The sequence below is a fragment of the Mobula hypostoma genome, chromosome 5, assembly GCF_963921235.1.
Source record: "Mobula hypostoma chromosome 5, sMobHyp1.1, whole genome shotgun sequence".
Lineage (NCBI taxonomy): Eukaryota > Metazoa > Chordata > Chondrichthyes > Myliobatiformes > Myliobatidae > Mobula > Mobula hypostoma.
The window spans coordinates 34,242,838-34,255,550 of NC_086101.1; the positions used below are offsets into that span (position 1 = coordinate 34,242,838).

Sequence of the window (12,713 nt, forward strand, 5' to 3'; positions counted from 1 at the left end):
TGGTGGCAGAGTCTATGACAAGAGAGGGATAGAGGAGCATCCATTTAAAACAAAGACGTGGAGAAATTTCTTTAGCTAGAGGGTGGTGAATTTGTGGAATTTATTACCACAGGCAGCTGTGGAGGTCAGGTCATTGGGTGTATTTAAGGCAGAGCTTGATAGGTTCTTGATTTGACACGGTATCAAAGGTTATGGGGAGAAGGCTGGGGAGTGGGGCTGAAGTGGGGGAAAAGGGATCAACCATGATGAAATGGTGGAGCAGACTTGATGGGTCAAATAGCCTAATTCTGCTCCTACATCTTATGGAATTATGGACTTCAGGTCCGCCATATGTGGAGATGAAGCAGAGTGGAGGTGATCTCACTGAAACTACAAAATTCTTACAAGGCTTGACAGCTCGGTTGTTTATCCTGGCTGGGGTGTCCTGAACCAGTGATCAGTCTTAGAATACCGGGTTGGCCACTCAGGATAGAGATGAAAAAAAACTACTTCACCAGCAGAGTGGTGACTTGCTGGAATTCTCTCCCAAAAGGGACGTGGAGCTTCACTTACTGAGAATATTCAAGGTAAAGATCAATAGTTAGTTTTAAATATTAAAAGAACTTGCAAATCCCAGGGTTAATGTGGGAAAATGACACTAACGAAAAGGATGAGCCATGGTCTTACTGAATGGTGAAGCAGACCTGAAGGGCTGAATGGCCTCCTTTTGCTTCTATTCCTTATGCCCTAGGCTGATCTGTCTGCCTCATTTCAGTCTCCTCCCACACCCCCCTCCACCTCCACTATAACTATCTTCTCTATCCTGCTCTCCTTCATCCATTTATCCAGCTTCCCCTTAAACCCATCTCCACTCATCACCTCACCCATTGTCTGTGGGAGGAGTCCCACTCTCTAGCGAAAGAGGGTTCTCCTGAATTCCTGACAAAATCTATTGGCGTCTGTTGACAAGTGGAACTGTACTGAACCTCTCCATTCTCAAAGTCGGTAAGATGGCATACAGATGAAGTCAGCAAGATGTGGTGAGGTAGGGACAATGCAGGGGAATTGATGTTGCTGGTGAGGTGGAACCCTTCATCAAATGGGAAGCTATCTGACTGAGCACGAAGAGTTATTGCAGCTGAGTGGAAAGTCATCACTCAAACTAGGCTTTGTTAATGCTCCTGGTTCCATGACCTCCCTTCTGTGATGTTCAAAACTCCACTGATACCATGAGAAGATCGTGTTCCCAACACATGTCTGCTGCCCTCAGGAAGGAAACAGTCCAAGATCCAACTGAAATTCTGGAGTGGGAAGAATGATCAGAGGGGGTCCAGTCCCCAAATGGACACTCTTCACGTATTCCAAATATTAGGGAGAAAGGACTGTGTGTGATACATCACCTTTGTGCTTGTGATAGGTGAACTCATGGTTGCTCAGGCGAAACCACCGCTTCTTAAAATTCTTGATGCCAAAGCGATTTCTTCCTTGTGCCCTCTTGATCATAAACCTAAACGGAAATTCAAAAGCAGCGTTTGGAAAGATTAGCAAATTAAATCTTTACGAATATCTCTAAGGAAGTTGAGTAGTCCAAGAGAATGGGAAGTTGTGAAGGATTTCAAGGTTGTGGAGAAACATGATAGGAGGTACAGAAGCCTGAAGGCACACACTCAGCATTTCAGGAACAGCTTTTTCCCCTCTGCCATCCAATTCCTAAATGTACATTGAACCCATGAACACTACCTCACTTTTTTTTAATATATATTATTTCTGTTTTTGCATGATTTTTAATCTCCAATATACATATACTGTTATTTATTTATTCTTCTGTATCATGTATTCCATTGAACTGCTGCTGCTAAGTTAACAAATTTCACCTAATGCTGGTGATAATACACCTGATTCTGATTCTGATGATTCCTGCAGGAGGTCCTCTGCCTGAGCACCATCTCCATACTTGGTGCCCCCCCAGCTCAATGGTCCAGGTACCAGTATGAACCCATTACTGGGGAACCCGCACAGATGAAACAGACTTTCCACAATGTGTAAAAGCAGGTTATTTACAGACCCATTGTGGGCAGCACATTGGTGTAACTAGCAGAGTCAACAGCTCACAGCTCCAGATAATCAGGTTCAATTCTGACCTTCGGTGCAGTCTGTGTAGCCAGATGGGTTTCTTCTGCTACACTACTGTGGATTAACTGGCCACTGTAAGTTCCCCCCAATGTATGGGTGAGTGGTAGAATTGGGGGAAATTGATGGGAATGTGGGAAAAATTTAGAAAAAAAATAGGATTAATGTAAATGGTTGTTTGATGGTGAGTATGGACTTGTTAGGCTTAAGTTCAAAGTAAGATTATTATCAAAGTATGTATATGCGAGATGCAACACAGAGCGTCATAGGAAGTCATTCCTGCCTGTGGCCATCAAACTTTACAACTCCTCCCTTGGAGGGTCAGACACCCCGAGCCAATAGGCTGGTCCTGGACTTATTTCATAATTTACTGGCATAATTTACATATTACTATTTAACTATTTATGGTTTTATTACTACTTATTATTTATGGTGCAACTGTAACGAAAACCAATTTCCCCCGGGATCAATAAAGTATGACTATGACTATGTCCCCATATACTACCCTGAGATTCATTTTCTTGCAGACATTAGCAGTAGAACGAAGAAATACAATAGAATCAATGAAAAAATATACACAAACACTGACAAGCAACCAATGTTCAAAAGAAGACAAACTGTACAAATATAAAAACACGATTATAAACAAACAAGTAAGTAAATAACACCGAGAACATGAGTTGTAGAGTCCTTGAAAATGAGTCGACAGGTGTGGAATCACTTCAGTGTTGAGGTGAGCGAAGTTATCCACTTTGGTCAGGAGCCTGATGGTTGAAGGGGAATAACTATTCCTGAATCTATGTTGTGGTTCAGTGGTAATAAACTGTTGCACCACACATGACCTTGGTATTTCCGTTTATTTAATTTCTCTATTGAAACATTCAGAACTTGGAATAATTTGTCCTCTAAACTCTTTTTGACTTTGCCAAGAATTACAGCAAATCACGGACTGACAAAGCATGCCAGCTAACCTCTAACGCTGGGCACGGCTTTCCATCTGACCCTTGTTAAACATTAACTGTTTCCTGAGATGTTTTATCATGGCCAAAGATACGAACGTATGTTTGTAAAAGGTTTGAGAGCTTGCTCAGTGTGCACAGGGATGGAATGGAGCGTCAGTGGGATGAGAATGGGTAGTGAAGAGGGTCAGTCTCAGAACACCATCTGACAGAGCGAGTGGATTATGGAAGAATACAAATTCAAAGTTATAAAGGGCTTAGACAGAGTAAATAAGAGGCTGTTTCCAGAGTCAGGAGTCTGTGTGACGAAGGGATACAGAGTTAAGGTTCAAATTAAATTTATTTGTCAAAGTACATATACATCACCATATACAACCCTCATATTCATCTTCTTGCAGGCATTCACAGTAAATACAAGAAACATAATGGAATTAATGGAAGACCATACTCAACAGGGCGGACAAACAACCAACGTGCAAAGGACAGCAAACTGTGCAAATACAAAAAGAAAAGAAAGAAATAGTAATAATAAGTAAATAAACAAACAAACAATAAATATCGAGAACATGAAATGAAGAATCCTTGAAAGCGAGTCCATAGGTTGTGGGAAGAGTTCAGTGATAGTTTGAGTGAAGTTGAGTGAAATTATCCCCTCTGGACATCAACAGCCCGATGGCTGAGAGGTAATAACTGTTCCTGAACATGGTGGTGTGTGCCCTGAGGCTCCTGTACCTTTTTCCTGATGATAGCAGCGAGAAGGGAACATGGCCTGGATAATGGGGCTCCTTGATGATGGATGTTGCTTTCCTGCAACAGTGCTCTGAGTAGATGTGCTCAGTGGTGGGGAAGCTTTACGCGTGAAGGTGACCAACAATAGAGCTTGTGAAAAGGGAGTGGTTGGTTGTTGTGATCGGAAATGCGCTGTCTGAGGGGAGAGAGAAGGAATTCTCAAAGTTTCTGAATACTTGCAGGGGAAAATTCATAGGCCTGTGTAGAGAAAGTGCAGGCAGCCGCAAAACAAATCAAAGATTTCTTTCACAGAGCCAGCTCAAACACGATGGATCAAATGGCCTCCCTCAACAATGCAAGACTCATTTGATCCCAGCTGCCACAAGCTAACAGATAGACATTCTTCCCTCATGGACACTGTTGGAGCCTGATGCTTTTGTGATCCAAAGACTCTATTCCAAATTACTATTCTACACTGCATTAACAGAGAATTATAATCCATCTGAAATAATCTCGCAGTAACATGTTGGTCTCATAAAAGTGACAGAAGTAGTTGGATTGTTGTAAAAATCCACCTAGTTCCTTGATGTTCTGCTCAGTCTATGCCAGGATTTGACTCCTGTCCTAGAGTAACGTGGTTAACTCTTGCCCTATGAATCAACAGAGCAAGTCCCTAATTTATCAAGAAAAGAGGTTAGCACCAGCGTCACAGGGAAGAATACATCCTGAAGGAAAGTCATGTTTTTCCTCTGTGAAGGTTACATGTCAATAGTTTCATTTTGTCTAGTAAAATTTTATTTGCCATACAGAACAGAGCGAATATTTAGAACTCACCCTTCCTTTAACACGATGGGCTGCTCAATACTCTTGTGGTCCTTTCTTCCAGAGGAGGAGATTAAATCTAGGAACTTCGCACAGATCAGAATAGCATGTTAAAGGGAGCTCAGCTGGTTATTTAACTTCCCAACAAATACAACAGAGCAGCTGTTTCACAAAGATCTGTCTCCACACATCATAAGTAATTTGATATTTCCTCTGTTTAAGAAGTGCTACTGTCAGAAAGCTTATAAAATATCAATATGTTACTCTATCCACTGAGCCAGGTTTAGGCTAAGTTTGCTGATCACAAACGCAAGAGATTCTGCAGTTGCTGGAAACCCAGAGTAACACACACAAAATGCTGAAGGAATTTCACAGGTCAGGCAGCATCAATGGAAAGGCATAAAGAGTCCATGTTTTGGATTGGGACTCTTTATCATCCTTTCCATAGATGCTATCTGACCTGCTGAGTTTCTCAAGCGTTTTGTGTGTGTTACTCTAAGTTTCCTGATGTGGCTGGTGTAGCAGTGAGAAGCAATGCTTTCACTGACTGGGCAATTTTTTTTCATTTGCAACCTCTCAAAGGGAGTGTGGTAGGATTCTAGATAAAGAATAGTGGTAAAGGAACCTCAAGAGTCCTCCCATCCTAATCTCTACAGAACCCTAATCCAACTCAACTCCATCCCATTCCCAAAATTACTCCAACCCAGCTGCAAAACAATACATTATCCAACTCCCATCCACAAAAGAACATCAACCCAAACTCTACTACATTACAGATCCCTAATCTCATCATGACCTTAGCCTCAGGACACTAGAAAACCAACCCATTAGGACCCCGACCCCGCTGTGCATGGTACTGCTTACTCGTAAAAGAAAGTTTGTCGGAACCCAACTCCATGTCAACAGGTCTCCAAACCAACCCTCACTCCAGTGGAACCTCCAACCAAAAAGCAACCTCAGCAGAATGCCAATTTAACTACCACCTCAACTGAACCTATTCCTATTAGCAGAAAACCCCACGAAAGCCAAAAATGACTACAAATGTAATGAAAGGTTGCTGCCATTGATTCAGTGGAAGGTCACACGGATGTGACCAGATGACTGGGTCTCTAGACTTCTTTACACAGTTTCAGGAGATCAGAGTACCTTTACTGCAAATGAAATGCTCTGAAGTGCTGTCATTGCTACAATGGTTCCATTTCCACACAGTATGATAAATACAACTTTGTCTCCATTAACTGAAGGATATACACTTTATCAGGTACACCTGTACACCTGCTTGGTAATGCAAATATCTAATCAGCCAACCATATGGCAGCAACTCGATGCATAAAAGTACGCAGACATGGTCAAGAGGTTCAGTTGTTGTTCAGACCAAACATCAGAATAGGGAAGAAATATGACCCAAGTGATTTTGATCATGGAATGATTGTTGGTGCCAGATGGGGTGGTTTGAGTATATCAGATACTGCTGATCTCCTGGGATTTTCACCCACACTATTCTCTGACAGAGAATGGTGCAAGGAACAAAAAGACAGCCAGTGAGTGGCAGTTCTGTGAGCGAAAACACTTAGTTAATGAGAGAGGTAAGTGGAGAATGGCCAGACTGGTTCAAACTGAAAGGAAGGTAACAGTAACTCAAATAACCACGCGTTTCAACAGCGGTGTGCGGAAGAGCATCTCTGAATGCACAGAATGTTGAATCTTGAAGTGGGTGGGCTACAGCAGCAGAAGGCCACGAACATACACTCAGAGGCCACTTTATTAGGTATGGGAGGCAGCTAATAAAAGTGCCCACTGAACGTAGATCGGCTGGACACAGAGGATTCATGAGTGTCTCGGAACGTGAGCCCCTGGGAATCTGCAAGCTGTACATTGTACAGAGCAATAGTGACCAAGGCATGTACATCAATAAAAAGGAACTTACATTTCTTACAGCATCTGTGTACTTCTGCTCATTAAAGTGCTCATAGAACGTGGCCATGTAGGATTCCTTGAAACTTGCCTGCAGAAACAAGGGGGTATCAGTGAAATATTTATTAGCATTCTACTGTTAATTACTAGACAGAGACACCATAATATTCTATAATACAAATTAATTCATTGACTATTATACAGCAACAGAATTGGAGAGGGTCCAGAGGAGGTTCACAAAAATTAATCCAGGAATGAGAGGGTTAACATACGAGAAGCATTTGATGGCTCTGGGTCTGTACTCACTGGAGTTTAGAAGACTGGGGGGGGGGGATCTTATTGAATATTGAAAGGCTTACTTAGTGTGCATGTGGAGGGGATGTTTCTTAGAGTTGGGAGAGTCTAGGACCAGAGGGCACAGCCTCAGAATAGAGGGACATCCATTTAGAACAGAGATGAGGAGGAATTTCTTTAGCCTGAGGGTGGTGAATCTGTGGAATTCTTTGCCACAGGCAGCTGTAGAGGCCAAGTCATTGAGTATATTTAGAACAGAGGTTGACAGGTTCTTGATTAGTAAGGGTGTCAAAGCTTACGGGGAGAAGGCTGGAGAACGGGGTTAAGAAAGGCAATAAATCAGCCACAATGGAATAGAAGAGCAGACTCGATGGGTGAATGGCCTAATTCTGCTCCAATGTCTTTATGGTGTTATGGAAGATTTTTATTCACTCTTTGCAAGTGGGAGTTGCTGTCCTGGGTGACATTCAAACCCCATTGCTATCTGTCCTTTAACTGAATGATTTGTTCATTCCATAGGATGGTAAAGAACCACCATGGCATTGGGGCTCTGAAGTCACATATGGACTGGACTAGGTGAGGACAGCTTACTTCCCTCCCCGAAGGACATCAGTGAATAGCTGGATTTTCACATCAAGCCATTAAGTTTCATGATGAGCATTACCGCTAATGGCTTTTTAATCTCAATTCAGTAACTTAAATTTAAGCTCTGGAGGTTTAACCTCTGGGACACTGGTCCAGGGTTCAGAACTACCAGTCCAGTAATGAACTCATTATGACACTGGACTGTCCTGTTTATCTGTTGTAGATGGTCCAAAATAATGTATACTTTACACATAATATCGTTGCAGAATTTTAAACCTGAGAACACCAGCCAGTTTTTATAATTCATTTACTAAGGATCTTTTTAAAAAGGTCAAGAGCCCTTTTATCATTGACCTGAGGCACCTGGCAGGCAAGTCTGAGCTACATTAATATAGAGAGTCTGATCATCACAGGGCCTTTGCATAAAACCATGAGCAGATGTTGGCAAAAGGAATACAGTATTCCTTAATCTATTCAGAGGGTACTTAAGGACATATAAAATGATCACAACTAATTGTGAATAACATCAGAGTAAATTCTGCGAGCCCCCATCAGGGCAGAAATGAATCAAGAGCTTGGTAGCTCGGCCTTTCACTAGTTCACTCTCAGGGCTGCAGCTGTCGCTAGTGAAACTGGGATTTAATTTCCACTGCTGGTAAGGTGATGCTGAACCACTTTCTTTCTGAACTGCTGCCTTCTATGTGAGGCAGATGCTCCCACAAGATATTCTGCTATTTGCGGCAGGAACTTCAGATCATCCTCCAAGGATGAGAGATCTCCTTCCCCGAGGAATTTTGGTGACACAGTTTACTTAAACAATAATCCAACATCCCGATTGTGAAAATAATTTTCAGAGAGAATGGCTTTTTACTTTCAGAATTTTTTCCTGAAATTACCATTTAAGTTCTCAGTAGCTATGGAGAGTTCCAACTAGTCAACTCTAGAAATACGCTGTACAGAAATTTAACGGTATTTGGTCCTGTAATTGATAGCGTTCAGAAGGATCTCATTGAAACATACTGGATACTGAAAAGCCCGAGTGGACATGGAAAGGATGTTTCCATTAGTCGGAGAGGGTAAGATCTGAGGGCACAGCCTCAAAGTAAAGAGATGCCTCTTTAAGACTAAGACGAGGAGGAATTTCTTCAGCCAAAGGGTGGCAAATCTGTGGGTGCAGACTTACACAGCCCTGAGACATCAGGCAAGGTCATTTGATTCCAAGAAATTGGAATATTGATCATTACAGTATGTCTCTCTGGAGGTTCTTGCTCCCTCCCCTCTCCCTTGCCCTTTTCCCTGGAGCGTAGAAGAATGAAGGGAGATTTGATAGAGGTATATAAAATTATGATGGGTATAGATAGAGTGAATGCAAGCAGGCTTTTTCCACTGAGGCTAGGGGAGAAAAAAACTCAGAGGACATGGGTTAAGGGTGGAGGGGGAAAAGTTTAAAGGGAACATTAGGAGGGGCTTCTTCACACAGAGAGTGGTGGGAGTGTGGAATGAGCTGCCAGATGAAGTGGTAAATGCGGGCTCACTTTTAATATTTAAGAAAAACTTGGACAGGTACATGGATGAGAGGTGTATGGAGGGATATGGTCCAGGTGCAGGTCAGTGGGACTAGGCAGAAAAATGGTTCGGCGCAGCCAAGAAGGGCCAAAAGGCCTGTTTCTGTGCTGTAATGTTCATGATTCCTTTTTCACACTCTCAGTCCACAGCAGAGACCTATATCAGAATCACATTTATCATCACTCACATATCTCATGAAATTTGTTTTTGTTTTGCAGAAGTACAGTGCAATACACAAAATTACTACAGTACTGTGCAAAATCTTAGGCACCCTAGCTTTTCATATGTGCCCAAGACTTTTGCTCAGTATTGTAAGGTAGAGATTGGCATGTTCTTGATTGGTAAAGGGATTAAGGGTTGCAGGGAGACTTGGTTGAATGGTAGAGCAGACTTGATGGTCCAAACAGCCTAATCCTGCCTATGATCCATATTCCCAGCGAGCACAGTTAAAGCAAATATGGGAAAACTGAGACGGTGTGATTGAGGTTCCTACACTGTTAAAACATCACATTCTCTCATTACAGTGCAGAATAAGTGAAGGAACACTTACAGATTTGGACTTCGATAAGCTACCCAAGGTCTGGATGGTCTTGGACACGAGAGTCAGGGTCCGCGCTGTTACTGGGTCCTGAAAGAAAGAAATGGTCACCAGATCCTGATCAACACTTCCGAATGACAGAAAGCTGGAGCAACTACTTGGCTTCTATAAGATAGATAGATACTTTATTTACCCCAAAGGAGCATTACAAGTGCACAGATATACAAATATTAGAAGAGAAGTAAGAAAGAATAAAAAAAAATACACATCTTGTGAGGAAAGGCCAGGGAAGATGGGGGAGACTTTTGGTATTTTCCTTCTAACATTTGTAAATAACACTAACGTCAGGCAAGGAAATTTGTTGTATCAGCAAATCAGATTGGTCGTCTGAAACATGGTTCCCTCTTTGCAAGCAGCCATAATTTTTTTTTTACCTTGCCTAATGGAATGAGCTAAGTCAATGTGTGTATATGTCACCATAAACCACCACGTGATTCATTTCCCTGAACACATTTACAGAAAAAGTAAAGAAATGCAATACAATTTATGAAAAACTATACATAAAGAGACTGACAAACCACCAATGTGCATAAGATGCCAAATTGTGCATAATTAACTAAATGCATGAATGAATGGTACCAAGGACATAAGTGAAAGTGAGACCACAAGTTGCGGAACCAGTTCAGGGTTCAGGGTTGAGGGTAGTGAAGTTATTTACACTGGTTCAGGAGTCTGAAGGTTGTAGGGTAATAACTGTTCCTGAACCGGGTGCTGCAGGACCTAAGGCTCCTGTACCTTCTGCCCCATGGTAAAAGTGAGAAGACAGCATGGCCTGGATGATGGGAGTCCTTGATAACTGAGTTCACCAGCACTTCAGTCATTGATTGCAGCTGAAGTCACTTTGCAGTTGTATAGACCTGAGGAGAGCTAAGGTACCGGTGACCCCTGTTTCCATCCAGGGAGTCAGTGTGGACATGGTGGAGGATTACAAATACCTGGGGATACGAATTGACAATAAACTGGACTGGTCAAAGAACACTGAGGCTGTCTACAAGAAGGGTTAGAGCCGTCCCTATTTCCTGAGGAGACTGAGGTCCTTTAACATCTGCCGGACGATGCTGAGGATGTTCTATGAGTCTGTGGTGGCCAGTGCTATCATGTTTGCTGTTGTGTGCTGGGGCAGCAGGCTGAGGGTAGCAGACACCAACAGAAACAACAAACTCATTCGTAAGGCCAGTGATGTTGTGGGGATGGAACTGGACTCTCTGACGGTGGTGTCTGAAAAGAGGATGCTGTCTAAGTTGCATGCCATCTTGGACAATGTCTCCCATCCACTACATAATGTACTGGGTGGGCACAGGAGTATATTCAGCCAGAGACTCATCCCACCGAGATGCAGTACTGAGCGTCATAGGAAGTCATTCCTGCCTGTGGCCATCAAACTTTACAACTCCTCCCTTGGAGGGTCAGACACCCTGAGCCTATAGGCTGGTCCTAGACTTATTTCATAATTTACTGGCATAATTTACATATTACTATTTAACTATTTATGGTTCTATTACTATTTATTATTTATGGAGCAACTGTAATGAAAACCAATTTCCCCCGGGATCAATAAAGTATGACTATGACTATGACTATGACTATGACTATTTGGAGTATCGTGTGCTGTTGCATTACAGGAAGGACGTGGGGGATGCGACTTTGGAGAGAATGCAGAAGAGGTTCACCAGGATGCTGCCTACGTTAGAAAGTATGAGCTATAAGGAGAGTTTGGATAATCTTGGTTGTTTGCCCTAGAGTTTTAGAGGCTGAGGGAGAAGTATATAACATTATGAGACACACATATAGGGTCAACGATCAGAATCTTTTTCCCCCCAGCGTGGAAATGTCAAGTGCTAGGGGATGCAGCGTTTAAGGTGGGAGGGGAAAGTTTGCGAGGCAAGTGTTTTTTTTTACAGTGAGAGTGGTAGTGCACTTCTAGGGAAGTGATGTAAGCAACAGTTAAGAGGCATTCAGATAGGCCTATGAACAGGCAGAGAAGTTTAAATTGCCATCACAGTCAGCACAAAGAGTAGGGCCTGTTCCTGCGCTCTACTGTGCAATATTCTATATGATTCCAATCAGCAGCCTGGAGTTTCTAGAGTGGCTCAGCACCTACCTCTACCTCTTCCCGTCTCCACCACCCGCCCCCCCCCCCCATTTACCCAAACCTAGCTTATTAGATCTGGAAGCCAACTCGGACAGTCAGCACCGTGCCAGTACAGAGTGACAACAGTACCTTACATAGGGTAGGCAGAGCAAGCCCAACCAATGACAGGTCAAAACCCTGTGTAGGCTTTGCTGTCTGCTGAATCTCTTGGCCATTTGACCTGAAAGTTTAACTCTGCATTGACCTGCTGAGTGTTTCCAAACTCTGTTTTATTTCAAATTCTTCGAATGTTTTGATTGTCTCACTTAGACACTATTAAAACCACAGAAGGCAGAGAAATACTGGTCTCTGTACAGCACTGACAGCAACGCCCAACAAATCAGACAAATTGTCAAAAATCCTGGCTGTCACTGTGTACACAGCAAGATCCCAGTACAACAGGATATATAAAATTATCCTGTTTTGGTGATGGAGGTTGAGAGATAAATATTAATCAGAATACTGGGGAAAGCCTCCATGTTAAGCAGTGCCAGAATATCTATTCTATCGGCTTAATGTCTGATGTGAGAAACAGCCTCCCTGTCACTGCAGTGCTCCTTCAGTACAGCAAAGGGAGAGTTTATCTGGCTTTGGGCTCAGGAAAGCATCAAAGATCAACGTAAATTTATTATCAAAGTATGTATATGTCATCAGAAACTACCCTGAGATTCATTTTCTTGCAGGCATTCTCAGAAGAACAAAGAAATACAATAGAACCAAAGAACGACACACAAAGACTGACAAAAAACCAATGTGTAAAAGAAGATTAGACAGTTAGATAGATAGATAACACTGAGAACATGAGTTGGTGAGTATTTGAGAGTGAGTTCGTAGGTTGTGGAATCAGTTCAGTGAAGTGATCTACGCTGGTTGAGGACCCTGAATGTTGAAGGGTAATAATTGCCCTAGAACTTGGTAGTGTCAGACCTAAGCTCTTTTATCTCCAAGTAGCATTGACATTAAATTATTAAACTAGAAAAGTCTTGGATAGTTAATGAGTTACATA

General features: G+C 42.4%; 1 protein-coding gene across 1 annotated transcript in view; it reads right to left on the reverse strand.

Moving 5' to 3' along the window:
• The window catches only part of rasa3 (RAS p21 protein activator 3), a 164,292-nt gene that overhangs the window by 13,229 nt on the left and 138,350 nt on the right, over nucleotides 1-12,713 (reverse strand). Inside the window, exons 16-19 of the mRNA XM_063048342.1 lie at nucleotides 9,529-9,606; nucleotides 6,547-6,624; nucleotides 4,632-4,705; nucleotides 1,380-1,486 (exon numbers count right to left, since the gene is read on the reverse strand). Coding sequence (XP_062904412.1) covers nucleotides 1,380-1,486; nucleotides 4,632-4,705; nucleotides 6,547-6,624; nucleotides 9,529-9,606 — 337 coding nt within the window. The remainder of the gene's footprint in view (nucleotides 1-1,379; nucleotides 1,487-4,631; nucleotides 4,706-6,546; nucleotides 6,625-9,528; nucleotides 9,607-12,713) is intronic.